Source organism: Prunus mume, linkage group LG8, assembly GCF_029339155.1.
Source record: "Prunus mume cultivar Tortuosa linkage group LG8, ASM2933915v1, whole genome shotgun sequence".
NCBI classification, from domain to species: Eukaryota; Viridiplantae; Streptophyta; class Magnoliopsida; order Rosales; family Rosaceae; genus Prunus; species Prunus mume.
In genome coordinates, this window is record NC_142705.1 from 21,432,406 (window position 1) to 21,457,745 (window position 25,340).

The 25,340-nt window shown below is 36.1% G+C and overlaps 3 protein-coding genes and 3 pseudogenes across 7 annotated transcripts; 3 read left to right on the forward strand and 3 right to left on the reverse strand.

The window, feature by feature from the left end:
• Positions 1 to 118: 118 nt before the first annotated feature.
• Positions 119 to 3,702, reverse strand: LOC148915031 (DNA replication licensing factor MCM2-like). 5 transcript variants are annotated; one of them, XM_089043590.1, is made up of 10 exons: positions 3,526 to 3,702; positions 3,363 to 3,429; positions 3,199 to 3,243; positions 2,893 to 3,062; positions 2,617 to 2,788; positions 1,939 to 2,452; positions 1,457 to 1,558; positions 1,225 to 1,295; positions 589 to 686; positions 119 to 343 (listed from the first exon to the last, which is right to left on the reverse strand). In XM_089043590.1, exons 4-6 carry the CDS (start codon positions 2,977 to 2,979, stop codon positions 2,301 to 2,303), a joined length of 411 nt encoding a protein of 136 aa, XP_088899716.1. In that variant the 5' UTR covers positions 2,980 to 3,062; positions 3,199 to 3,243; positions 3,363 to 3,429; positions 3,526 to 3,702; the 3' UTR covers positions 119 to 343; positions 589 to 686; positions 1,225 to 1,295; positions 1,457 to 1,558; positions 1,939 to 2,300. The 5 variants fall into 5 exon arrangements, with proteins under 5 accessions (XP_088899716.1, XP_088899717.1, XP_088899719.1 ...); XM_089043591.1 differs by lacking the exon at positions 1,225 to 1,295; XM_089043593.1 differs by lacking the exon at positions 589 to 686.
• Positions 3,703 to 12,868: 9,166 nt separating this feature from the next.
• Positions 12,869 to 14,006, forward strand: LOC148915032 (uncharacterized). Its single transcript, XM_089043384.1, has 3 exons — positions 12,869 to 13,283; positions 13,543 to 13,646; positions 13,752 to 14,006. Exons 1-3 carry the CDS (start codon positions 12,869 to 12,871, stop codon positions 14,004 to 14,006), a joined length of 774 nt encoding a protein of 257 aa, XP_088899510.1.
• Positions 14,007 to 16,905: 2,899 nt separating this feature from the next.
• Positions 16,906 to 19,371, forward strand: LOC148915033 (uncharacterized). The gene is given in 3 exon segments (XM_089043128.1): positions 16,906 to 18,102; positions 18,104 to 18,995; positions 18,998 to 19,371. Coding segments are annotated over 3 exon segments (2,463 nt in total).
• A 276-nt stretch (positions 19,372 to 19,647) lies between these two features.
• Positions 19,648 to 20,529, reverse strand: LOC103322313 (DNA repair protein XRCC3 homolog pseudogene; annotated as a pseudogene).
• Positions 20,530 to 22,898: 2,369 nt separating this feature from the next.
• LOC148915034 (uncharacterized) lies at positions 22,899 to 23,497 on the forward strand (annotated as a pseudogene).
• A 947-nt stretch (positions 23,498 to 24,444) lies between these two features.
• On the reverse strand, positions 24,445 to 25,254 carry LOC103343222 (elongation factor 2 pseudogene; annotated as a pseudogene).
• Between the last annotated feature and the right edge of the window lie 86 nt (positions 25,255 to 25,340).

Sequence of the window (25,340 nt, forward strand, 5' to 3'; positions counted from 1 at the left end):
TACTCAAAAATAAAAATTGTCGTGGTAATTCACTATAGAACTAATTTAAATTCCTCTTTGTATTTATTGATAACAATTATCATAGTTAACCACTGAACCGAATTTGGAACAGATGCAATTGAATAAGTCCTTATTTAAAACAAAACTCTTTACACCAAAATATAGTAATTGAAGCTAGTATTGCAACCATTAAAAAAGGAAACGAAAAAACAAAAACTTCATGACAATTAAATTAAGATCATGAAATCCTTTTAGCTACTGCTTGTAGATGAACCTCCTCCTGCAGCAATTTTATGCTCTCTTGCTACTATCTTCTTTGGAAGCCTCATGCAGCAAATCGGATCTGCATTTACCCACCAAAAAAAAGAAGAAGAGAGACTAAAACAACTAAAAAGCTTAATATGAAGCCAGATATTAAGAATGCTAAAACAATCCATCAAAACAATAGACTTATGTTTCAGAATAAGTCTATCGCAGAGTGTCATTATGGATTTGTTATTATCAGCTGCGAAAAAAGGCAATTATGTCACTCGAAACAAAAAACAAAACTGCTTGAAGAAGTCATGATCGGTGCTTATGTTGACTCACCATGATGCTTCCCTTTTGTTATGCTTTCATGTTACTTTTGAACTCCCCCCAACTCTGATCCTCATTTTGCTTTTAAGTCTCGTATAAAAAATAATCCCCTGAGAAAAAAAGAAGAAGAAAAAATCAAAGCATAATCTTATTCGTAACATAAAAAATAGAAGTTGATGCCTGAACTGGACAATTTACATCAATATGAAACTGAATCTGGATCTAGAATGACCTGGACACTTAACAAAAATAAACATAAAGAAAGAAGAAACTATCAACAAATAACAAATGTAAACCAACACCCAATTCCAGTCAGAAACAACCCAAAAGTATCCCAAAGGGTGATTTGTTTGCTTTCTTTTTCCTTTGTCACCTGCGTCTTCCAGAAAGACAAAAATATAAATAGTGGATTCTCACTAACACATGAACGTAGAGAAAAAAAGCCATGGCTTTGTTAGGCACATTTGGACGCCCAAATTATCAGCAGAAAACAGAACACCTAGTTATAGTAGAGCCAATATTAAAAAGTCTAATTTGGGGGACAACTTTTGAGAGAACCCAATAGGAAAAAATCATCTTCCAACTAAATTAATGTATGCTGATTGGAAACTTAAAATACAAAACATAACGAAATGAAGAATCATTAACCTTAAATATAGTTTCCTCTGCTACTTATGGACCCCTTATGCGTCAGAGAGAGAGGTGAGAGGCGATTCCATCTGTTGAGATAAAATTCCAAAGACTTTTTAATTTCATAAGTCAAACACATAAATAATTACCAACACAAACACAAACATGAACACAGACCTAGACCCTAACCAAAGTTTCAGTCAATCAAACATAAATTAGGGATAGCTTTGTATGAGAGAGAGATTCGTACCATTTAAAGAGGTGATACTCTGCAGATTGAAGATTATTAAATAGAAAGCATGGAACCGGAGTCATTGAAGCAATTCTGGACTTCGAGTTCTTGAACTAATGACTGGATCCCAAAAAGTGAAGAAGAAAATAAGAGCGTAAAAAAACTGAAAGGAACTGGTGCCCCATACAGATTAAAACGAAAGAGAGAGAAATGGTTATCAGATAACTAAAACTAAAAATTGTTTTTTTCATATGATCCCTTTTCTCAGAAACCATACAATAATATAAAGGCGGCCAAAAACATAATACTGGAGTAACAAAAACTGGAAGAAAAATAAAAACCATTTTCAACCTTTTCTAGCATAATTGAGGTGCAATATTAATTATGAGTTCCCATAACAGCCTCCACAGCATTCAATGTTAATTCCCTTTCTTCTCTTCAGATTTTTTCCAGCCAAAAAGAAAACTGAAGGCAAATGTATGTAAATTTGTAAAACTCACCTGCTCAATATTGACACTGAACGGTCCTTTCGATTGGCATTCAGGGCAAGAACCAACTTTAACTTCTGAATAAGAGTTCTGAAGGAATGGCCCCAAAATTGCCCCACATTTATTGCAATCGTACTTTACTTGTTGCAATTGAGGAAAGACCCCAGAGTGTAGGGTCACAACGCCTCCAATACGAATCATGGTATTCAAATGGATCTGCCCGCACACCATAAGAGCAGGATGACATTTACACCTCAAAGGAAAAAGGTAGGAAAGATGTAGGGAAAAAAAAAATCTCCACAACACTGAATGTTGCAAATCTGATTGTAAACAGGTAAGTTGGTTATCCTAACATAGATCTTTTGATGGATATGTTAGTACTTGGGGTGTAAACTAAACACCACATTCTTGGCAATATCTTTCACGACTTCCAAGACAGACTGGGGAGCATCAGCCAACCAAATGGCAATATTGGGATGAGTACCGATGAATTGCTTGTAATCAATCTCCAGACTACACTTATTGGCTACAAAATGCAATAGTGAATTGATTCAAAATTCAAATTAAAGATCCGAGGAATTATGTAGCTTGCAGCTTGCTGCTTGCACAACACATTGAGATAAAAAGTACAAATGGCCAATGTACAGTTAACAGAGCATAAGAGCCAGTTAAATAAAGCTAAGCCCTTACCTAATACCATCTCATTAATGAGGCGCACATATTCAATGTCATTCACATAGGTGAGCAAAAATTCTTTGAACTTCTTGGCTATAAATCTTTGCACTGCATCTCTAGTAACCCACTCCCTGAGTGTTCCCTGAACACGATACATCTCAAACTCGGCTTCTTGGTCATCATCATCCTGCACATGAAATTCATGTAAAATGAGAAAAGCTTGAAGAAATTTACTCAAGAAGTTCATATAAAAGGTCATCCAAGTCAGAAGCATGATCTGTATAACTAAACCTCATAGCCATCATCATCAGTCTGGTCAGTCATTGGGGCATCTCCTCTGGAGTTTCCGCGCTGTGATCTTCCCGGTGAACTCTGCATTCCATCATTATCGTCGTAGATTCTTGGACGCCTGAAATCAGCCCTCGCCCTTTTTGAAGGCCTTTAGTAGTCATCATCAGTATCTGCAACCAAAATGCCAACAGAATCAACATACACTAACATCATCATCATACAATCTAATACAGCTATTATCAGTATCTTGCAAATACTGAAAATCCACAAAAAAAGAAAAAACGAAATGAGCATACAAAATCATAACATAATTTTCTTGACTCTCTCATACACTGCAACATCTTACAAATACTGAAAATTCGCAAAAAGAAAACGAAAATAAGCACACAAAATCATACCATAATTTTATACCAATTTTCTGGAATAAACACAGGCAAAGAGAAAATCAGCCACACAAAGACATGAACTACCAGATTGATGAGCAGACTGGGGGTTCCAATATTGATTGTTCCAGTTCTTTTCCTTCAATCTTCCTCCCTGTAACAACAAACCAAACTCAATTTATGATTTACTTCTCAATTTTCGACATCACAAATGACGAAACGAACCTAGAAAAAAAAAAAAACCTCAAACCTTTTTCTGCAGTGAGTAGATGAGGATTCTTGCTTTGCGAAACATGGGAGGGAAGGAAATGCGTTTCCAAGTTTGAGGGCCATGGTGGGTTTTGGACGGTTTCAGTTTTGCTTTCATCCTATATCAATAGAACGTGCCAGAAGAAACTGATAAGAAGAGCAACTGCTATGAAGTGGGGTCTGTACCTTTTTAATTTTTTTTTAAATCTGCGTAATTCTTCTCTTACAATTATACCCTGTTTTAATTAAAATCGGTGCATTTTAAAAGTTTAGTTCACCAAGGGTATTTTCGGATTTTTGAATGTTTCATCATTCTCTATATATATAGATTATCTTTGACACGCTGCATGCAAGAGGCTTTCTTTAAGGAGTTTCACTAAAACACCCAAAATGTTGAAATTATAAAAACCCAAACACTATTTAAACATATAAACATACTCAAAACCCATCATTACACACACTCAAAACCCATTTATAAACACACCCAAAAAGTTGACTTTGGAGTTGATTTTGGGTGTGTTTCTATGTTTAAATAGTGCTTTGGTTTTTTTATAAATACATGTCTAGGATTGGGTTTATTTATAAATTTGTATTCTTTTAATCACGCGAGCTACGTGACTTACAAAGTTTCAGTAAATATTTTTTCGCAATTGTATTTATATAAATTTCCGTTTCAACAGTTTCATATTTTAATCGTGCGCGTGTAATAAATCGTCGTCTTAAAAATTTTATCGCCCGTATTTTTCTAGACGTCCATCTTAGCAGTTCACACACGCTATAAAAGAAAAAAAGAAACTGCTAAAATTGATGTTTAGAAAAATACGGGCTATAAAGGAAATTTTTTAATACGACGATTTATCGCACATGCACGATTAAAATATGAAACTGTTGAAACGGACATCTATATAAATACAATTGTGAAAAAATATTCACGAAACTTTGTAAGTCGCGCGTAGCGCGCGTGATTAAAAGAAAGCCTCTCGCACACACAAAAGCGTGTGCAAAGAGACTAGTCTAATGAGCTTTAGGAGCTAGGGGGATTCTTCGTGTTTTTTTTTTTTGAATTTTCTGTTTGGTGGAATTGAAAATTTTCCTTGTTTTTCCCCATAGTTTGAAATACCTTTTATCAGCTTGGGTAAAACGCTTTTTCCTGTTTTTTATTTTTAGTTTGAATTGTCCTTGAAAGTTCTTTTTTTCAATAATTTGGTAACATATGTGTGTATTGTATTCATTGATAACCTTTATAAAAATAAACTATTATCATAGTTGATCATATTGAAAAGAATTTAAAACAAAGGCAAGAACTAATTTAAATTCCTCTTTGTATTTATTGATAACAATTATCATAGTTAACCATTGAACCGAATTTGGAATAGATGTAATTGAATAAGTTTTTATTTAAAACAAAACTCGTTACACCAAAACATAGTAATTGAAGCTAGTATTGCAACCATTGAAAAAGGAAAAGAACAAACAAAAAATTCATGACAATTAAAATCCTTTTAGCTACTGCTTGTACATTGCGGTTCGGTAACCGCAAATTTTTACTCAAATCGCAAACCGACCGACTATTTGCGGTTTGGTGATTTTTGAAACCGCAAACCGACCGCGTTTTGCGGTTTATCGCATTGCGGTAAACCGCAAAATGCGGTCGGTTACCGCGAATTAGCAGTTTAAAACCGCGAGTTCTCAAGCATTCACAAAAATATAAATTCACAACCTAAATAAATAAATACACAACCTCAATTTCTTAAACATATATAAATTCACAATCTCTTCAACTTCTCAAGCATTCACAACCTAAGAAAATTAAAGTTATAATTCCAAGCATTCTAATTAAAGTTAAACTTCTCAAGCATTCCAATTCCAAATCATTTAAAAAGGAAAATGCAAAGTAAAATGAATTAAAGTTACAACAAAAAAGAAAAATCCAATTCAAAGTTAATTAAAGTTACAAACTAAAAGGAAAATGCAATGCACCAATGTTACAAACTAAAGTTACAAACTCAAGTGTTGGTGGTGAGTGGATTGAAGAACCTCGTTGTGTTGTTTGAGCACCAATGTTATCTACAAATAAAACAATATAGTTTAGTACATTTTATTATAAGAAGAAGCATAAATAACATTAGCATAAATAAACTAATTACTTACAAGTTGTCATATGTTCCATTTTCTTGTAAAATTCAACTTCATCATTCGTGTGGCTATACTTTGCGGTTTGCGGTAACCGCAAGTTTTGAAAATCAAATACCGCAACCGCAACCGCAAATGCGGTTCGGTTCTTAATACCGCAAATGCGGTTCGGTTTACCGCGATTGCGGTTTCATTGCGGTAAATTGTCGGTTGGTTTTTGCGGTTTTTCGGTTTTTCGGTTTAAAATGCCACCCCTAACATAAACCTCCTCCTCCAGCAATTTTATGCTCTCCTGCTACTATATTCTTTGGTAGCCTCATGCAGCAAATTGGATCTGCATTTACAAAAACAAAACAAAAACAAAACAAAAGAAGACAAAAACAACTAAAAAGCTTAATATGAAGCAAGATATTAAGAATACTAAAACAATCCATCAAAACAATAGAATTACGTTTCGGAATAAGTCCATCGCAGCGTGTCATTATAGGTGTGTTATTATCAGCTTCACCACGCCCTTCAAATACTAAAACAGATTAGCCCTTCAAGTGTTTGGTTTATTCAAAGCCACAGAGTAATTGCCACCACAGCAAATTATGTCCCTTCTAGCATCCATATGAAATAACCTAATAGAAACATTGAGAAATCGCCCAATTAGTACATAGAAACACAGAATTTAAAGCTAGAAACATAGTTTCTTTTGCATCACGACACCTTCACCTAAAGCGAACACACAGCCACACAATTGTTTAAAAGTAAATTTAGGTTTTAGCATAGCCAAAATACCCACACCTCCATCTGCATCTCCACCACTCTATCACCCTAAACACTGAAACCACAATAAAATGCATTCTACCAAACGAAAAATGAAACCCATTAAAAAATGCCATAAACAAAACATTCCCAATGATTACAGGCATTGGGAATCCACAACCCCATCTGCATTAGCTGCTGATGGAATGTGAACTTCAAAAACTTCGAAACGTATTGTTATAAACTTGTACATTGGCATAAGACCCTTTCATACGAAACAATAAATGGTAATAATAAATAAATAAATCTATTCCAAAACTAAAATCAGAAATTCATAACAATGCAAATGTAAAATTAGAGGGATTGCACAAAGCGACCTTATCTAAACTCAGAAAACCTAATTCCAGCAGCTGAACTGAAATTGGGATTCGATATACAGAAGCAATTGAATTACTGAAAGCGAAAAAAGACAATTATGTCACTCAAAACAAAAAACAAAAAAACAAAGGTATGAATAAGGTACCTTTGGACTTGTCCACGAAGAAGAGCGACTTTGGTTCACTGCTCGAAGAAGTCATGATCGGTGCTTATGTTGACTCACCATGATGCTTCCCTTTTGTTTTGCTTTCATGTTCTTGAACTCCCTCCAACTCTGTTCCTCATTTTTCTTTTAATTCCTGTATAAAAAATAATCCCTTGAGAAAAAAAGAAGAAGAAAAAATCAAAGCATAATCTTATTCGTAACATAAAAAATAGAAGTTGATGCCTGAACTGGACACTTTACATCAATATGAAACTCAATCTGGATCTAGAATGACCTGGACACTTAACAAAAAATTAACATAAAGAAAGAAGAAACTAATAGTGATAGTGTAAACAAATAACAAATGTAAACTAACACCCAATTCCGGTCAGAAACAACCCAAAAGTATCCCAAAGGGTGATTTGTTTGCTTTATTTTTCCTTCATCACCTTCGTCTTCCAGAAAGACAAAAATAGAAATCGTGGATTCTCACTAACACATGGACGTAGAGAAATAAAGCCATGGCTTTGTTAGGCACATTTGGACGCCCAAATTATCAGCCGAAAACAGAACACCTAGTTACAGTAGAACCAAATTTTAGTTCTTTTTGATTTCCTATGATGCTATACAACGATTTTAACTAGAAAACCAATCATAATGCTTTATTAATGAATATATACACTCAAAAATAGTTTCTTTCATAAAACTTGAAGATTCAATAGTTATTACATAGTTAACCAATCTTTATTCTACAACAAACATGATTCCTAACAAGACCTACGTACTCCTAATCTAAGCATTCCTCATCCAAACATACAAATGATGCACAATTGAAGTCTCCTCCATCATCCCTGTAAGTAAATCAAAATGACAAAGAGAGAAAAAAAGCTAAGACTATAAACATAAAAAATTAGGTGGAAGAGAAATTTTATCATTGGTCCATATTTCCATAGAAAACTTGTAAAATGAGCATAAAAAAGACCATCGAGAACCTACAAAAGGAAAAATATATAAATAAAATGATGGTGAAAAGAGAAGGTAACAAATTTTGAGATACGACTCACATAGAAAACCTGCAAAAGAAAAAGTTATAAATCTGCAAGCTTCCTCCTCATCTCCTGATAATCAAATCAGAAAATCTAAAAAGAAACTAGAAATATAAAAAAATATGTAAACAAACCAGACAAATCAAGAGAGACAAAAATCTGAAATTAGGGAGACAAAGAACATACCAAAAACGCAAAGAGACTAATCCAGAATTCACTAGCAAGATATAGAAGGGTATTGAGAGATTAGGTGACTTTCAAATCAAACCTTTCAACTAGCTTTGATTCTCAAATACAGAACCTCCCTCTACATCTTATGGATCTGCGAAGACCTCAATCTCTCAACTCCTTCATTGATATCAATTTTTTGATGATTTTGTAGAGAGTTTCATGAGGGTGTTTAGAGAGTGCATGAGGGTTTTAAGGAGGGAGAGATAAGGTTTTCAGAGACGGGGGAAAATCTGAAAATTTGTGGAGTGCGAATTCACTTAAGTAGCCTTTTTTTAGCGTGTTTTAAAAGATGACGCTTGTTAATGAGAGATAAGGTTTTCAAAGACGGGTGAAAATTTGAAAAATTGTCGAGCGCGAATTCACTTAAGCGGCCATTTTTTAGCATGTTTTAAAATACGATGCTTTTAAAAAAAAGATAGTCATCCTTACATATAATAGACGACATTTAAAAAAAAAAATCGTCATCTTTACATAAAATAGACCACCTTTTTAAAAAAAAAAACCGTCATATTTACTTTATAATAGACGACCCTTTTTTTTAAAACAACCATCATCTTTACTTCATAATAGATGACCATTTTTTAAACAAACCATCATCTTTACATATAATAGACGACCTTTTTTTAAATAAAAAAACCGTCATATTTACTTCATAATAGACGACATTTTTTTTTTAAAACAGTCATCATCTTTACATTTAATAGACGACCCTTTTTAAAAAAAAAAAACGTCATCTGTACTTCATAATAGACGACTTTTTTTTAAACAAATCATCATCTTTACATATAATAGACGACCCTTTTTAAAACAAAACCATCATCTTTACTTCATAATAGACGACCGTTTTTTAAACAAACCATCATCTTTACATTTAATAGACGACCCTTTTTTTTTAAAAAAAACGTCATCTTTACTTCATAATAGACGACCTTTTTTTTAAAACAACTGTCATCTTTACTTCATAATAGACGATCATTTTTTAAACAAACCATTATCTTTACATATAATAGACGACCCTTTTTTTAAAAACACCGTCATCTTTACTTCATAATAGACGACCCTTTTTTTAAACAAACCATCATCTTTACATTTAATAGACGACCTTTTTTTAAATAAAAATCGTCATCTTTACTTCATAATAGACGACCCTTTTTTTAAAACAACTGTCATCTTTACTTCATAATGGATGATCCTTTTTTAAACAAACCATCATCTTTACATATAATAGACGACCATTTTAAAAAAAAACCGTCATCTTTACTTCATAATAGACGACCCTTTTTTAAACAAACCATCATCTTTACATTTAATAGACGACCCTTTTTAAAAATAAAAAACCGTCATCTTTACTTCATAATAGACGACCCTTTTTTTAAAACAACCGTCATCTTTACTTCATAATAGACGACCCTTTTTTAAATAAACCACCATCTTTACATATAATAGACGACCTTTTTTTTAAAAACACCGTCATCTTTACTTCATAATAGACGACCCTTTTTTAAACAAACCATCATCTTTACATTTAATAGACGACCCTTTCTTAAAAAAAACCGTCATCTTTATTTCATAATAGACGACCCTTTTTTTAAAACAACTGTCATCTTTACTTCATAATAGATGACCCTTTTTTAAACAAACCATCATCTTTACATATAATAGACGACCTTTTTAAAAAAACCTTCCTCTTTACTTCATAATAGACGACTCGTTTTTAAACAAACCATCATCTTTACATTTAATATATGACCATTTTTTTAAAAAAAAACCGTCATCTTTACATATAATAGACGACAGTTTTTTCAAAACAACCATGTCTTTACCAAAAAAAGGACACTTGATTTTTAAAAGACGACGTTTGTCATACCTGCTGTCGTTGTTTTTTAGTCAGATTTTAACTCTGAAGAAAACCTTTTAATAATATGACGCTTTTTTATTTGTGTGCGTCGTTATAAAAAAATATTCAACAAGTATCTCCGTTTTTTAGTTGTTTAAGTCACTTATCCACGACGGTTTTTTGTTACCGTCGTCTTTTAAAACACAACGACGGTTTTTTCTTCTACCGTCGTCTTTTTCTGGTCATCTTTTCACTTTTTGTAGTAGTGATGGTTTCCCGATCCTTCTTCTCAATGTCTTCTTTGAATATATACTCCAATTCTCTTGCATATTCTTCATTCATTGCCTTCTCGTCCACATCTTTTTTCATGTCTAACTCAATTCTCATGTTGCCGTTCCTTGCAATTTGCTCCAAAATTTTGCAGTATCATTGTTGGAAGTACTCCCCTCTTTACCTTCACCGCCATTCGACCAATAGGCCTCGATTCCTTTTGAATTGGTGAGTCTTGACTCATCTGGGAATCCAAAGGCGAATCCGATGCCGTTGAATCATGGAGTAGCATCTCGTTCAACACAACGGTCGGACCAGTGGGAATAATTCTGAATCGTGTACAATTTTTCACCACCTCCCAACATTATTTATGGTTGAAAGATTTTCTGCCTTGGCCAATGGCATCGAACCACATTTGTGCTTGTATAATTTATTAAAAAAAAATTGGAAATGCAAGAAACATGAAAATAAAAAAATTAAAAAAATTAGGACATTGAATTTAATAAAACGGAAATTACAAATAATTTACCTGATTGCTAAGATTTTTGCCGCTTCGACGGTTGCCCCTCGCTTTTGCCAACGCATCGCTCTATTTCTCCAACTCTTTATTCAAAATTTCCACCTACTAGCCAATGCTATTTTCGTACAAGTCAAACCTAATCTTTCACAAAATTCGGCATGAGGTTGCAACTGCTCTTAGGAATAGTGGCTAGTTGCATCAGGTTTTTGTATATATAAATTTAAAGAAAATTAGGTATTAGACATAATTAACTTTACTAATTAGTATGTAAGACATTGGGTATTTTGGTTTGGGTTTTAATACCTAAGAAAGAATTGCTATTTTAGATTAGGCCAAAAAAGAGGCCTAGATTCGTTGGGCCAGCTTAAAAATAAAACTGAAAAGACAATTCTACCCTTCTTCTTAAAAAGCCTGGCCCATCTTTAAACCTAACAAACTAAATGACTATTTTACCCATGACTGTTTAAACTACGCGCGATTTGGTCTTGGTTTCTATTTCGTTTTCCTTCGGCTTTGAGGTTTTGGAGCTCTAGTTCTCATTCTGCCATTGGTGCTTCAATTTGCTGGTAGGTTTTCGTTCATTTTTCTTCTTTTTTCTGCTACGCTTTCGTTCGATTTGCATGCGAAATGAGGGTTAGTTTTGGGTGATTTCTGTTCTCCTTAGTCCGAGTATTTTGAGCTCAATTTTATTGCACGATTTTGTGGCGCGATCTTGTGGTGTTCAATGCTAAACCCTCTCTTCTTCGTTTTGTGATCAGATTTGATTTTGAGCTGCTATTTGGTCATGGGGATTTTTTGCAGTCCTATGTGTGAGGTATGAGTACTTTAAAACCTGTTTTTGTTTATATCGACTTATATGTTTTTAGAATTTTGTTTTAGTACTTTTGTCTTAGTTTTCTTTTGGTTTCTATGAGAAGTTTTTTTATTTTCTGTCATAAACGGCATATATTTGTTTCAGTTTTTTAGCAGAAACTGCATTGCAGTTTTTGGTTTCATAAACTGCATTGGAAGTGTTTGGCAATGTTACAACTGCGGATGGACTTGAATTTGTTTAGATTTTCTGTCATAAAATGCATCTGTTTGTTTGAGTTTTTAGCATAAACTGCAATGCAGTTTCTGGTTTCATAAACTTCATTACAAGTGTATGGCAATGTTGCAACAGCTCATGGCTTTCTTTTGGTTTCTATTCAAATTTGAGGATATGTTTTCTCATAAAGTGCACTGCTATTTCCGTTTATTTCAGTTTTTGACTAGAAACTACTCATCTACATTATTTACTGATTTGAATTGTTTTCTGTTTTTTTTGTTGTTGTTGTTGTTGTTGTTTTGGTTGCATTGTCAAGGCTAATGGAGGTTTCTATCCCAAGTGCACATATAATTCAGAAACCATTATGTTTTCAGTTTCATCAAAGTCATCCATGGTTGATGTTTCGAACACTTTGTGTCTAAGGTTTAGAGGTTTGCAGTTGGGCAGTTTCACATTACGGTATTCGCTACCCAGTTATCCGAGTTGTTTACTAGAAACAGATAGTGATTTGGACATGATGAAGACATATTTGTCGATATCAAATGCGAAGAGTGTGGATATTTTAGTGAAGGATTAATGTGGGAGCAGTGAATATAGTGGTGAATTTTGTGTAAATAAGGAGTTGATAGCATGTGAAAAGGGCGAGCCATCGTGTTCTAGTACTGTCAAAGACAAATGAATTTTTGGGCAGGTCAAAGAGAGCAAGTACGAAGCTTTTGTTGTTGAATGAGTGGGAGACGTATATACATCACGTAGGGCAGAAGTTTGATGGTGGTGCAGAGGAGTTACGGTTGAAATTGTGCAAGTACGCTCTTGAAGTAGGATTTAATTTTTTATGTGCCAGCAATGACAAGAAGAGGGTGATTGCTGTTTTTTCGAATAAGAAATTGGAGGGTTGTAGCTGGCATGTTTAAGCTTCTCATTGTGAAGCTACTGGCTGTTTTGTAATTCGGACGTTAAATAATGTGCATACATGTGCGGGTCGGATACGGGAATCAAAGAGTAAGATGATGAGGTCTCGTGTGGTGTCCTCTCTCTTTGTGGACAAAATTCGTGCAAAACCAGAGCTGAAGCCAATTGAGATTATACATGAGTTCAAAGATTATTATGGTATAGACATTTCATACTACCATGCATGGTTTGGCAAAGAGTTAGCTAAATTGGACGTTCACGGTGATGAGTCGAAGTCCTTCAACAAGTTAGTGTGCTATGTAGATGTCGTAAAGGAAACTAACCCTAGTTCTCTATGTGTTCTTGAATGTGAAGCTGGAATTAACCGCTTTAGACGGTTTTTTGTGTCGTTTCGTGGTTGCATTGCTGGATTTCAATATTGCATACCCTTGTTGTTCATTGATGCTACGTTTTTGAAGAGCAAGTACAAGGGACAGCTTCTCTGTGCTTACGGAAAGAATGGGAATCAAGGTATGGTTATTGTAATGTATTGCAGATTTCATTTATTGTAGTTTCTTATTTCATAATTCAATTTTCTTAATAATTTTTGCAAGTTTGTGGGAATGTTGCAACTGCTCATGAACTTAAATGTGTTTTAAACTTAGTTTTAGTACTTTGATCATGGATTTGTCTTTTGGTTTCCTTTCAAATTTGAGCATATTTGATTTCATAAACTGCACTGCAGTTTCCGTTTGTTGGTTATACTTGTGCTTTTGGTTTTGTTTTGTAGGGTTTTATCCTCTAGCTTTTGTAGTTGTTGATTCTGAGACAGAGGAGAATTGGACTTGGTTTCTTCAACATTTGGCTGTTATATTGCTACCAATGGGGAGAGTGGTAACCTTTTTCTTGGACCACAGTCAAGGTTAGTTAAATGCAATGGGGTTTGTGTTTCCTGGATGGCCTCATTCTTACTGTTACTATCACCTCAAACAAAATTAGATATCGAAGTACCCGAAGTCAGTTCATGGGAAACTGCTCAAAGACCATGTTATCAATTTATGTAGTAGATGCGCATATGCTGTAACGGAGGAAGAGTTTAAGGTAGCAATGGACGAGTTGGTGATTCTTGGGAGTTCAAAAGTGAAGACATTTATATCTTATTTGTCTAGAGATCACTATGCCAACACATTTTTCAAAGGAATGCGTTATGAGGTGATGTCAAACAACAGTTTAGCTAAGTCGTTTAATAATTAGGTTGGTGTGTTTTGAGATTTGCTGGTGCTACCTTTGATAGAAGGGATTCGACAAAAATTGATGGTATTGAATTCTCAACGATGAATTGAAGCCGAGAAGTGGACAACAATTTTGTGTATAGAGATGGAAACTAGATTGTGGGAAAAGGTGGAGGTTAGTAGGACTTGGGCAACTCGTCGCTCTAGTTGTACTATTTTTGAAGTATTTGCTGATTATTCTGTGATGGTTTTCCTTGCACGCATGTGGTGGCTACAATTCTAGCAAAGAAATATTCAGTTTATGATTACGTGAAGTGTTACTACAGGTCTGACTTCTTTTGAAAAGCCTATGAGAGTCCTATTTTTCCTATTGCAAATATTGGGAAAGGCTTGGGCAGCAACGGTTCTACAACTAGAGTTGTGCTTCTGCCAATTACAAATAGGCTAGCCAGAAGACCACCAACAAAGAGGATAAAAGCTTTTGGTGAATTTACAAGGCCATTGAAATGCAGTCGGTGCAGTGTTACTGGGCACAACCGGAAGACTTGCAAGGTGGTGATATGAACATTCTTTCTCAGATGATTGCTTATGTTAGATATGATTTAGTGAATGTATATTCAGTTTCTGCATTGCAATTTTTGCAAACACTGCATTGCAATTTTTAGTTGCTTTTAATTGGCTACACAACTTCTAATTCGATATTATGATTATTTTTTGAAGTTAATGAAAATTATACAATTGTTTCATCAGTGGATATTCGTTTTTAACTGCCATTCAATGCTTGTTTTCAATTTTGAGCAAATTTTGTTTCATAAACTACACTGCAATTTCCGTTTGTTTGTTGCAGTTTTTGACCATAAACTGCAGTGAAGTTTCTTGTTCCATAATTCAATTTCAAAATAATTTTTGCTAGTCTATGGGAAAGTTATAACTACTCATCTAATTTTTGCCTTTTGGTTTTCACTTCACATTTGAGCATATGTTTTTGCATACATTGCATTGCAGTTTATGTTTGTTGCAGTTTTTAACCACAAAATTTAGTGCAGTTTTTTGTCTCATAATTCAATTTTAGAATAATTTTTGCAAGTATATTGAAATGTTACAACTGCTAACCTACTTAAATGTGTTTTGAACAAAGTTTTAGTACTTTGATTATGACTTTGGCTTTTGGGTTCTTTTCACATTTTTTGAGCAGATTTTTTTACATAATTGCACAACAATTTTCATTTGTTGCAGTATTTGACCAAAAAATTCAGTGCAGTTTGTTGTTTCCTTTTCGTTTTGTTGCATCCTATTCCAAGATTATATTACAATTTAGATGTATAAGAAATATGTTCTCATATACCATAACTAGAAATATTTACAAACATCCACAAGAATTAATATACATATTGTCTTGAGTTAACAAAAGGCAAATCACTAGAGACGATTAATTACATTGTCTGTGGTGTAGGAGTTTTGTGACGTATTGAGCTCGATATTCATTCATGAAATTCTTGTCTACACTTTTTGGAATAGATTGTCCTTGTGCTATTTTATCCATCTAGAACATGACGAACATGCCACAATCCAACCTGCAAATGAATACTAGATTAGTTTTTGGTATTGAATGATTTCAAACAGTAATGAATAGTTGAGTAAACACAATTCTTACGAAGATGAACTTTGTTGAGCACATTCTGTGTCATCCTTAAATGGAAACTGATATGGATTTTGCAAAATCCAATTGAGAGTGAGTTCTTCATTCGGGGACAAATCTTCCTGTACAGGTGTATGGGGCCTTCCTTTTGCTTCACAAGTTTTGGTATTTTTCTAGTTTCTAAGAACGCTTGTGTTTGAGGTCTGATCTATCCTAGCCACCCTTCAACAATATTAACCTGTTTAAAGAAGAATAAAAAAAAGAGAATTTTTTGTTAAAATAGGTACTTTTTGGTCTTTGGCCTTATGTTAATTAGATGAAATTGTATTCCTATCTTCCAAATTAGTAAAGTATTTTGCGTTTTAAAACTACGGAAATGACCCTCACTACCACCCCTTTGTTAATATTAACTAAAAATACCACCCCTTCCCAATTTTTGTAAAACTACAACCTATAAATATAAAATTATTGTCCACTTATTGCTGATTTATCACAAGTTCATAAATTTTGGTCTCTCTCAGCGCTCTCTCTCTCTCTCTCTCTCTCTCTCTCTCTCTCTCTCTCTCTCTCTCTGTGGCACAGCTCTGTTTCTCTTTGGTATAGGTCTATCGCAGCTCTCTGTCTCTCTTGGCTCTCTCTCTCTGTAGCACAACTCTCTGTCTCTGTCTTTGCTCTCTTTCTCATACCGCAGCTTTTTCTCTCTCTAGCTTCGTTATGTCTCTTTCTCCCCATATTCGGTCTTGCTCTCTGTTTGGAATCGCGAACCCCTCCCTTTAGGTATGTCTTCTGAATAGCCTTGCAACCGTGAAGTGTAGTGGATTGCCGACCTCGAAAAGGTAGGGTTGATGGTTATTTTCTTTTAATATCAGTGGGATTATGTGAAATGGGTTACATTTTGATCGTTTGGGTCTGTGTGAAATTGGTTTTGGCTTTAATTGCTTTGGGTTAGGTTTTGTTGAATATCCATGCTCATTCATCTGGGTTTGTACCAATTGCACTTAGATTGGTCTGGATATGTGAATCTTGAAACTTGGGATTTTCTATTTGATGTAGTAGATCTGTATAGTGTGATTCTGATGTGTTACACCAGTGTTCCTCTTATTTTAATGTCGTATTGTTGTTATGTTGCTATTATATTGCCATTATATTGCTGTTATATTGCCATTATATTGCTGTTATATTGCCATTATATTGCGGTTATATTGCTGTTATATTGCTAATGTATTGCATGGTTATTGTGGTTATATTGTGTTAATGAACTGTTGTTTTGTCATGGTCAGAAATGGAGACAATTGTTATTCTCGTGTGCTACAATGGAAAATGGGTTATCTCGAAGAAGATGTGCAAATACGAAGGGGGTGACTCAAAAGGCATAATAGTTCCATGGACCATCAAATTTGCTGAACTGTTGGACCGTGTGCATCAGATTGGTAATACAAACAGCAGGGAAGACAAGGTTTGCTTAAAATTCTCAGTTTTGGTGGCCTCGAATGAGTGGAAGCACATAAAGATTGAGGATGATGATGATGTCAATTTTTTTATGAAGTACAATTCTGAGGTAACACCTTCAAAACTAGCTCCCTTACTCGTGAGTATAGAAGATAAAGGGCTCACAAATGATGTAGTTGATAGTATGCATATCACGACAAATAGTAGTCAGATGGGTCGTTCTTCAGTTGCCATTGTTGAAAGCAATGAAGTAAGTTGGAATAATACAAATGGCACTGATGTGGGAGGTGGAGTAAGGACAGATGTTATGGATATGATTGATTTTAGCGAGGTGGAGGACATGCATGGTGGTGATAATGGTACTGAAAGAAATGAAGTGTCAGTGTACTCTGCCCCTCCTATTTTGGGCTGCTTGAACACATCTGCCCAACTGCCAATAATGCGTTTAGGAGGAGAATCTGAACCCATTCGTGAACATTATTGGAATCGAATAGGTGAACAGAACCGGTACAATGAAGCCAATGTAAATGATGGAGAAGCATATTTGGATAGCGGGTGTTCGCAAAGTGATTGGAATTCGAAAATTACAGTTGGGCAAATTTTTGAAAGTAAGAAAGCATTGTTGACGGAGTTACAGTTGACGGCAATAAGAGGCCACTTTGAATTTAAGGTGCAAATCTCCTGCAGAAAGAGGTTGCTTGTGGTTTGTTGTCAACGTCCATGCCTATGGCGGGTCCGAGCATCGAGATTTGGAGAATACAGCTTCATGATTGTGAGGTGTACAACTGTCCATGAATGCGATTTGAAGTTCATAAGTGACAACCATCGTCAAGCAACCGCAGCACTTGTAGCCACTTCATGTAAAAGGAAGTTGAAGGATTCTCGGACAATATACACACCAAGTGACATTATGAGAGATGTGAAACACAACTTTGGTTTAAGAATCCATTATTCGAAAGCTTGGAAAGCAAGGGAGTTAGCTCTATTGTCCATTAGAGGATCAGCGGAGGAGGCATATTATATTCTTCCAGACTTATTGCTATGAATTGGAGCGTATGAATCTCGGCACAAAAACACACATCCAAACTGATGAGAACAATCACTTTGTGTATTTATTTATGGCGGTTGGCACATGTATTAGAGGGTTTTGTTCTTCCATGCGCCCAGTGATAGCTGTGGATGCCACTCATTTAAAATCCAAGTACAAGGGTGTTATGTTTGTAGCAAATGCATTCGATGGTAATCGAAATATATATCCTCTTGCTTTTGGGATCGGGGATTTGGAGACGGATGCATCATGGCATTGGTTTTTCACTAAACTTCATGAAGCCATTGGTGAGTGTCCCAATCTTGTTATTATTTCTGATCGAAATGTTAGCATACAGAATGTGTGGAACAAAGTTTTTCCAACTGCGCAACATGGCATATGCTTTTATCATATGAAGGGGAACATGAAACGCACTTGCAAGTTGAAAAAGCGTGATCCAATACTTATGCACTTTGAGCAGGCTGCGAAATCTTATTCCATTGCTGAATTTCATTGTCATTTTCGCAAGATCAAGCGAAAGGAACATGTTGCTAAATATCTTGAAGAGGCAGGGTTACATAAGTGGTCTAGAGCTCACATGGATGGACGCCGCTACAATGTAATGACAACAAATATTGCGGAGTCAATCAACTCAGTCCTTAGGTTTGCAAGGACACTGCCAGTGGTTTATTTGATAGGGGAAATTATGAATCTCCTTGTCAAATGGTTCACCGAACGTCGTGCCTTGGCTTTGAAGTGTACAACAACATTGTGCCCCAATTTTGGAGAGAAGAAATTGAGGAACAGGTTGGAGGATGCTGCAAGGATGAATGTGGTTAAAGTAAATAATGCACAGTTTAATGTTTTGGACGGTGATATGGATGGCCTCGTAGATTTGTGAACAACACTTGCAGTTGTAGAAAGTTTCAGCTTGAGCAGCTGCCTTGCAAGCATGTAGTTGCAGTTTGCCGCTTCTTGAAAGTAAATGTATACTCAAAGGCTTCTCGGTATTACACTCGGAAAACCTGGATGGATGCTTATTCGGATAGCATCTACCCAATACAGCCTCACGGAATGTGGGATATTCCTGAAGATGTTCGAAGTCGAGTTGTGCTGCCTCCCATTGCAAGGGTCATGCCAGGCAGACGAAAGAAGTTAAGAATTCCCTCGCAAGGAGAGGGCACCATTAGAAGAAAGTGCTCAAGGTGTGGTTCCGCAGGCCACAATAAAAGTACCTGTAAAAACACTATTCCATTGCGCAATGTATCTTAAACAATATGATTTCTCTTGCTTTGGTAGGTCCTGTAAACTTTACTTTTATTTGTGGTGGTTTCGTGTTATGTTGAATGGGAATTCTTTTACATTTGCATAATTTGGGTTGCATTGCTCTGACATCTGTATTTGCGTCAGATTGCCATTATATTGTACTTTTATTGTCCTGGTATTACTTCAGTTGCTATTATAATTTGAGTGCGAAATTAAAGAGCACTGGAATGTAATTCCAAATGGATCCAAAACATTAAAGTTCTTAGAATTCTGTATTACACATTACCGTGATACTCCGACTATACCTTCTTTTGTGATTACAAATTCGGCCGATGCATAGGCCAGATGTGGGGCAAATACAAGGTGAAATGTCCTATGTGTTTGACTACATATCGTTGTTGAAGGAGCATTACGAATGTTAACCCCAATAGATTGCTCATGTCTTGCCAAGAACACTCTTGAATTTATGCAATGTGCCCAAGCCAGTCCCAAAGCTAGATTCACCCGTCTACCTGATGTGTCCAGGGACTCCAAGTTTCCCAACCTCACCCCATTCACTCTATCACGTGGCCCAATAAAATCCACCATTTGGTTGGTGACAACCACCGCCAACCCAAACTTATTTGCTAAACTCTTCAATGTCCCAGATATGTTGAAGAACATTTCAGACTGCCGTTTGAAATCTGCCGGGGTTGTCTGATACTGTGATCGGAACAATGCAGCAATGGAGTCAATGACAATGAGTTTCACTGGTAGGCAAGTGTGATCAATGCTAATAAATGCTTCTAGGTCTCCAAGGACATGGATGAGTTGTTGAGCATCATGAACACCACAAACATATATGTCCTCCAATGGCTCCAACCTTATTATGTTGGGGTACGATGCATGATAAAGGTTGCCTAGTTGTTGCAATCGATGAAATTAGAAGCTGAATTCTGTGAATATATAGACGGAGGAGCCCCCTAGTCCGCCATGTAAGGGTGAGAGCTGACCTCGTAGCGTAAGTTGGAGACAAAGCTGCGTCTTTCGGGAACCACTCTCCCTTACCAATTCTGTTCTGGAGTTGCAGGGTATCCTACCCCCCAAGCAGTCATCTAGTATTGGGCATCCAATGGATAATTTAGGGGTTGAAAGAGGAAGGAGCATGAGGTTTTGGGGTGTCATGTTTCTGTAATTTAGGGGGGGATGTGATGGTGCTACAAGGCATGCATTATATATATAGAGTTCATTTTGAAGGTCTGTAATGTAGGCCATATGTCTTTTAAGGGATGTATAATTCATTCTTTTTCCAGGTTGTAATTAATTTATGTTTTTGTATTTTTGTATTTTTTGGACCAAATACTTTTAAAAACATTCTGATGCAGTACGTACTGTAATATGATCATATTGTAACCCTATCACTACTCTATTGCACACTTATTGACATAATATTGCCACTATATGCATGTTTATTGTATAGTTATTGCTGCTATATCGCCACTCAACTGGACATCGATAAACTGTATACGCACAAATACAAAAAGAGGCATCATCATTCCATAAATTCCTATTTCCAAACTTACATAATACAACAACAGGCCACCCCATCGTTACATATTACAAAAAGAGGCGACGTCATAGTTCCATTTCCCTGCTATTGACAAATTCGAAGTTGCATACTCTTCAAGTGCGGCGACCACGACCCATGAAATTCATGACCCCGCCACAGTGATGTTGGCCCAGTTTCCTGCTGGATCCACTATTTTTGCAAACTTACGAAATAGTTCGAATCCTCTTTCCACTTCTTCTTGCTTCAACTTGGTCATTTCTTCTTATTCCTTGAATACCATAATTGCAGTGGCAGGGGCAATTTCAATTTTTCCTTTCATTGCCTTTATATGTAGGAGATGTATGCTGGCATGATAACGAGAGCGGTGTGCGGTTTTATGACACCCCATCTAGCTTGGCCCTCCACAATTTTTGAAACTATGTCTGCATGGAGCTTTTTCCAAAACATGGTATTGCCTCGACATTGCTGCATGCCATGGACCAAGTCTGCAGTGAGTGAATTGGGTGACTCACCTTCTGTTTCAGTCTTCCCTCCTTCAGTAATTGAAAGCGTTGGGTTTGGTGTGAGGTTATGGTCCATGGTCTTCGATATTTATTGTAGGCTGGTGGACGACTTAATTGGAAATAAAGGCGTCTACTTCATCTGGGAGTGAAATCTGTGGGGAAGGTAATGGCTGCAGATTAATGTAGCAGGCTTTAATGACACTGGAGATCGAGAGAGTTATTGGCGGGAGAGATGAGGGGGAGTACTTGGCGGGAGGGATTGGCGGGAGTCTTAGGCGGGATAGTATTGGGCGGGAGTTATTACCCAGTTGCTTATATGCCTTTTTTGTAATATATTTCTATTTAGGATGTTCCGAACTTGGTAATTTTCCCATTATGTAATTCAAATCAGGGATTTGCCTATTTGCCTAATTGACCAACTCATTCAAATTGACCAATATGGTAATTGTCTTATTTCTCATTTCAGCAATCTCATTTCGTTTCCATTTTTCCATTTTTCATATTTTCCTATTTTCCATGTGTCATCCAAATTTTCATTATTTTTGCCTATTTTTCCTATTTCCTATTTTAGTATTTTGCAATTTCCCAAGTTTCCTTTTATACTATTTCCAGTTTTCCAATTTTTCAATGTTCCTATTTTCCCATTATGTAATTCAAAAAAGTTGCATACTTTGCATAATTCAGAAAGTAATTAAAATTGTCCAATATGGTAATTGTTTTATTTCTCATTTCCACAATTTCAATTCGTTTCCAATTTGCCTATTTTCCAAGTGTTCTTTTTTCCTAATTCCTATTTCGAATTTTCGAATTTTCCTTTTTTCCAATTTTCATGTTTTCATCCTTTCCTTTTTTTCCTTTTTCCTATGTTCCAAGTTTCCTTTCGTTCAATTTCCAATTTTCCAATTTTCCAACGGTCTTTATTTTCCAATTACCCAATTTTCGAAGTGTCGTTTTTGGCTTTTTCCAAATTTCCAAGTGTCCTTTTATCCTATTTCCTAGTTTCCTGTTTCCAATTTTCCTTTTTTCCTATTTCCACTTTTCCAATTTTCCAAGTTTCCTTATGTCCCATTTTCCAAGTTTCCACTTTTGCTAATTTGCTATTTTGCTATGTTCCAATTTTCTTTTCTGAAATTCACAATAAATGCTTAGTTACATAGTCCTATTTTGGGTTCAAATCCACAATTTCCTATTTCCTATTAAGTTTGCTTTTATCCGTTTGTCAGCCCATTTTATTGTTGTTAATGTAATGCTCTACTGCTGTAAATTACAGCCAACGAGTTAATGGTCTAGTTTGCAATCCCATCAATTCATTGCACCACATAAATACCCAATATACTTCATATCAATTCCTCCATATAACTCAACCTTCCTATAAATAATTGCAACTTAGGCAACTTCTTCAACCTCAGAGAGGTAATGAGTCGTACTCAAATGCAAACTTTCAGTCTCCAGTTGTGAATTGTTCCCATCAATAGTTCAAGATGTCGGATGTACGCCCTCCAAACGAGCATGGCAGTTTCCCGGGGAACCCCCATGGCATGTGCCATTCCCATCTCCACCTCCGACTCCCAATCATGATCCCACTTCATCTGGAAGTGAGGCTGAGAGCAATGATCCGCTTGACAAAATCTCTGCCGTCAAGCACGACCTCCAATATTTGTCTAAGGCAACAGATTGGTGGGAGACTAAATGTGATATTCATGGCCAAGTTATGGGCAACTTGGCCAACAAGTTGAACAAAGCATATGCTGGAGAAGTGAAGCAAACTCTAAAAGCAAACAGTCGGAGCAAAGAGTTAGAGTCGTTGAAGTTGCAATTGGAAGAGAGAAAGAAAAATGCCGTCGAACAATTCACAAAATCTGAAGAATATAACCATGAAATGGTTGAATGTTTCAACAACGGCTTCAAAATGTTCCGAGATTATGCTTCGGTCATCTCACCAGACTACAATTGGAGTGAAATTGATGTAGCTGGTGTGTGGCAGGTGCTGAATGTGGGTGGTGAGGGAATGGCTCATCATAGCCTCGTGCATGCAACGAGGAGAAAGCACAAAGACATGGATCTTTTCATGGACCTGTAGTAAGGGTGAGTGCTGCTGTAGTTCATGTCAACCGAGTACATGGATCTTTTGGTGCCTTTGTTTTTCCTTTGCGGAATAGGATTGTTAAGGTTCGGAGGCGATTTGGTTTGCATGTGTAAAATGTAGTCTGTAATGGATGTGTGTGTATTGTATGTAGATTCACTTAATATTGCTGTTATATTGCATGTATATTGCTTCATATTGCCTTTGTATTGTATACATAGTGTATGTATATTGCCATCCTATATGAAGTATATTGTGATCATATGACTATGGTATTGTACTTATATTGCTCTAATATTGCCTCTACAGAAGTATATTGGCCTCATATTGCTATTACATCGTATGTCAATGGCAATTGGTCTAATAACAGTCTCCACTTCGTTCAAATACAATAGAAAAGAAAATCCATTCAAGCTTGGCCAATGGAATGCACAATAACCCTTTTACATGTCCTTCCAACACCTGTGTTTTGCCTGCTTTAGGGTCGTCGGAGGAGACCAAATTGCCATTGTGCAATTCGAGGGGGCAGTCAATTTGGAATGGTGCCATAAACATGTTTTCTTCCCCCGACTTTAAATAAATGAACTTTAGTTTAATTACTTGTAAGCTCCAGCTAGGTCCTTCTGTTTTCTCTTCTTCCTCTTCTTCTTCTCATGACTCTTAAGAGGCAGTTTGATGTAAAGAAATCCTAAGATTTCCATGTGATGCACAGGCAATTGGAATAAATAAAATATAACAAATAAAGGGATCAGTCATTAGTGGTTACATTTAATCTCATCTATGACAAATGTAAGAAGATAAAAACAAATTGTTTGTCAAGTCTCATCGGATGGCAGCGTAGAACTCTAGCTCCATGCGGAATTTGACAGAAGAAAACTTATTCCCACGTCATTCATATTTGTAACCACTTTGCTTCTTCTCCGAGGAGGAAACAAATAAAATAATAATAATAATAATAATAATAATAAACGGTGTGATTTAAATCTTCTGAGCACGCACAAAACGTTACTACTGCCATAGGATGGTGACTACAACAACAGGGTTGGTGCAAACCTTAAACGAAAACAAAAAACTGAAAACCCCTAATAGGCAGTGCAATGGAACTACTGTCTCAAACTAACTCCGTCCTCCAATTGTTGGATATAATCAAACAAATTACTCACAGTTTCTCCGCAAACTCGGATAGTGCGGTCATTTGCTCCTTCAAACCCTTCCTCTTACGGATATCTGTCACAAGCTGTGAAGCCTGGGATCCAGCTTCCAATGGATCAGACATCATCATCTCCCAATGATCACAGACACATTATGGGAAGGCCTGCCCTGAAGTCGAAGCCCTCATTGACCAGAGAACCCAAAACATTCAATGACGGGGAGGTATGCCTTCATATTGTAGAGTGGGGTACCAGGCCTCTGCATTTCCTGAAACACGTGACCACGTTTCTGATTAAGAACACCGTAGATACCACTAAGAGTCTGCTCTGGAGCTTGGATTTCAACAAGATATACAGGTTCAAGGAGCCTTGGCTTGGCAGTGAGTTGGGAAGCATAGATGAGTGTCCTAGCAGTGGGAATGACCTGACCACCTCCTCTGTGGATGGCAGCAGCATGAAGAACCACATCACAGACTTCAAAGCAAATACCCCTCATGTTTTCTGTAGCTCATAATGAATGAGCAAGCAAAACAGGAATAAACACAAATCCATCAATTTTTTCAGCAACAAGACACAAGCTCCTAAATAAATAAACTAACTCATAAAAACCCTAGTTGACCAAATGCATAACAAAAATTAAAAACGCATACACAAATAACACGAAATACAAATGTTTTGCGAGTTCCACT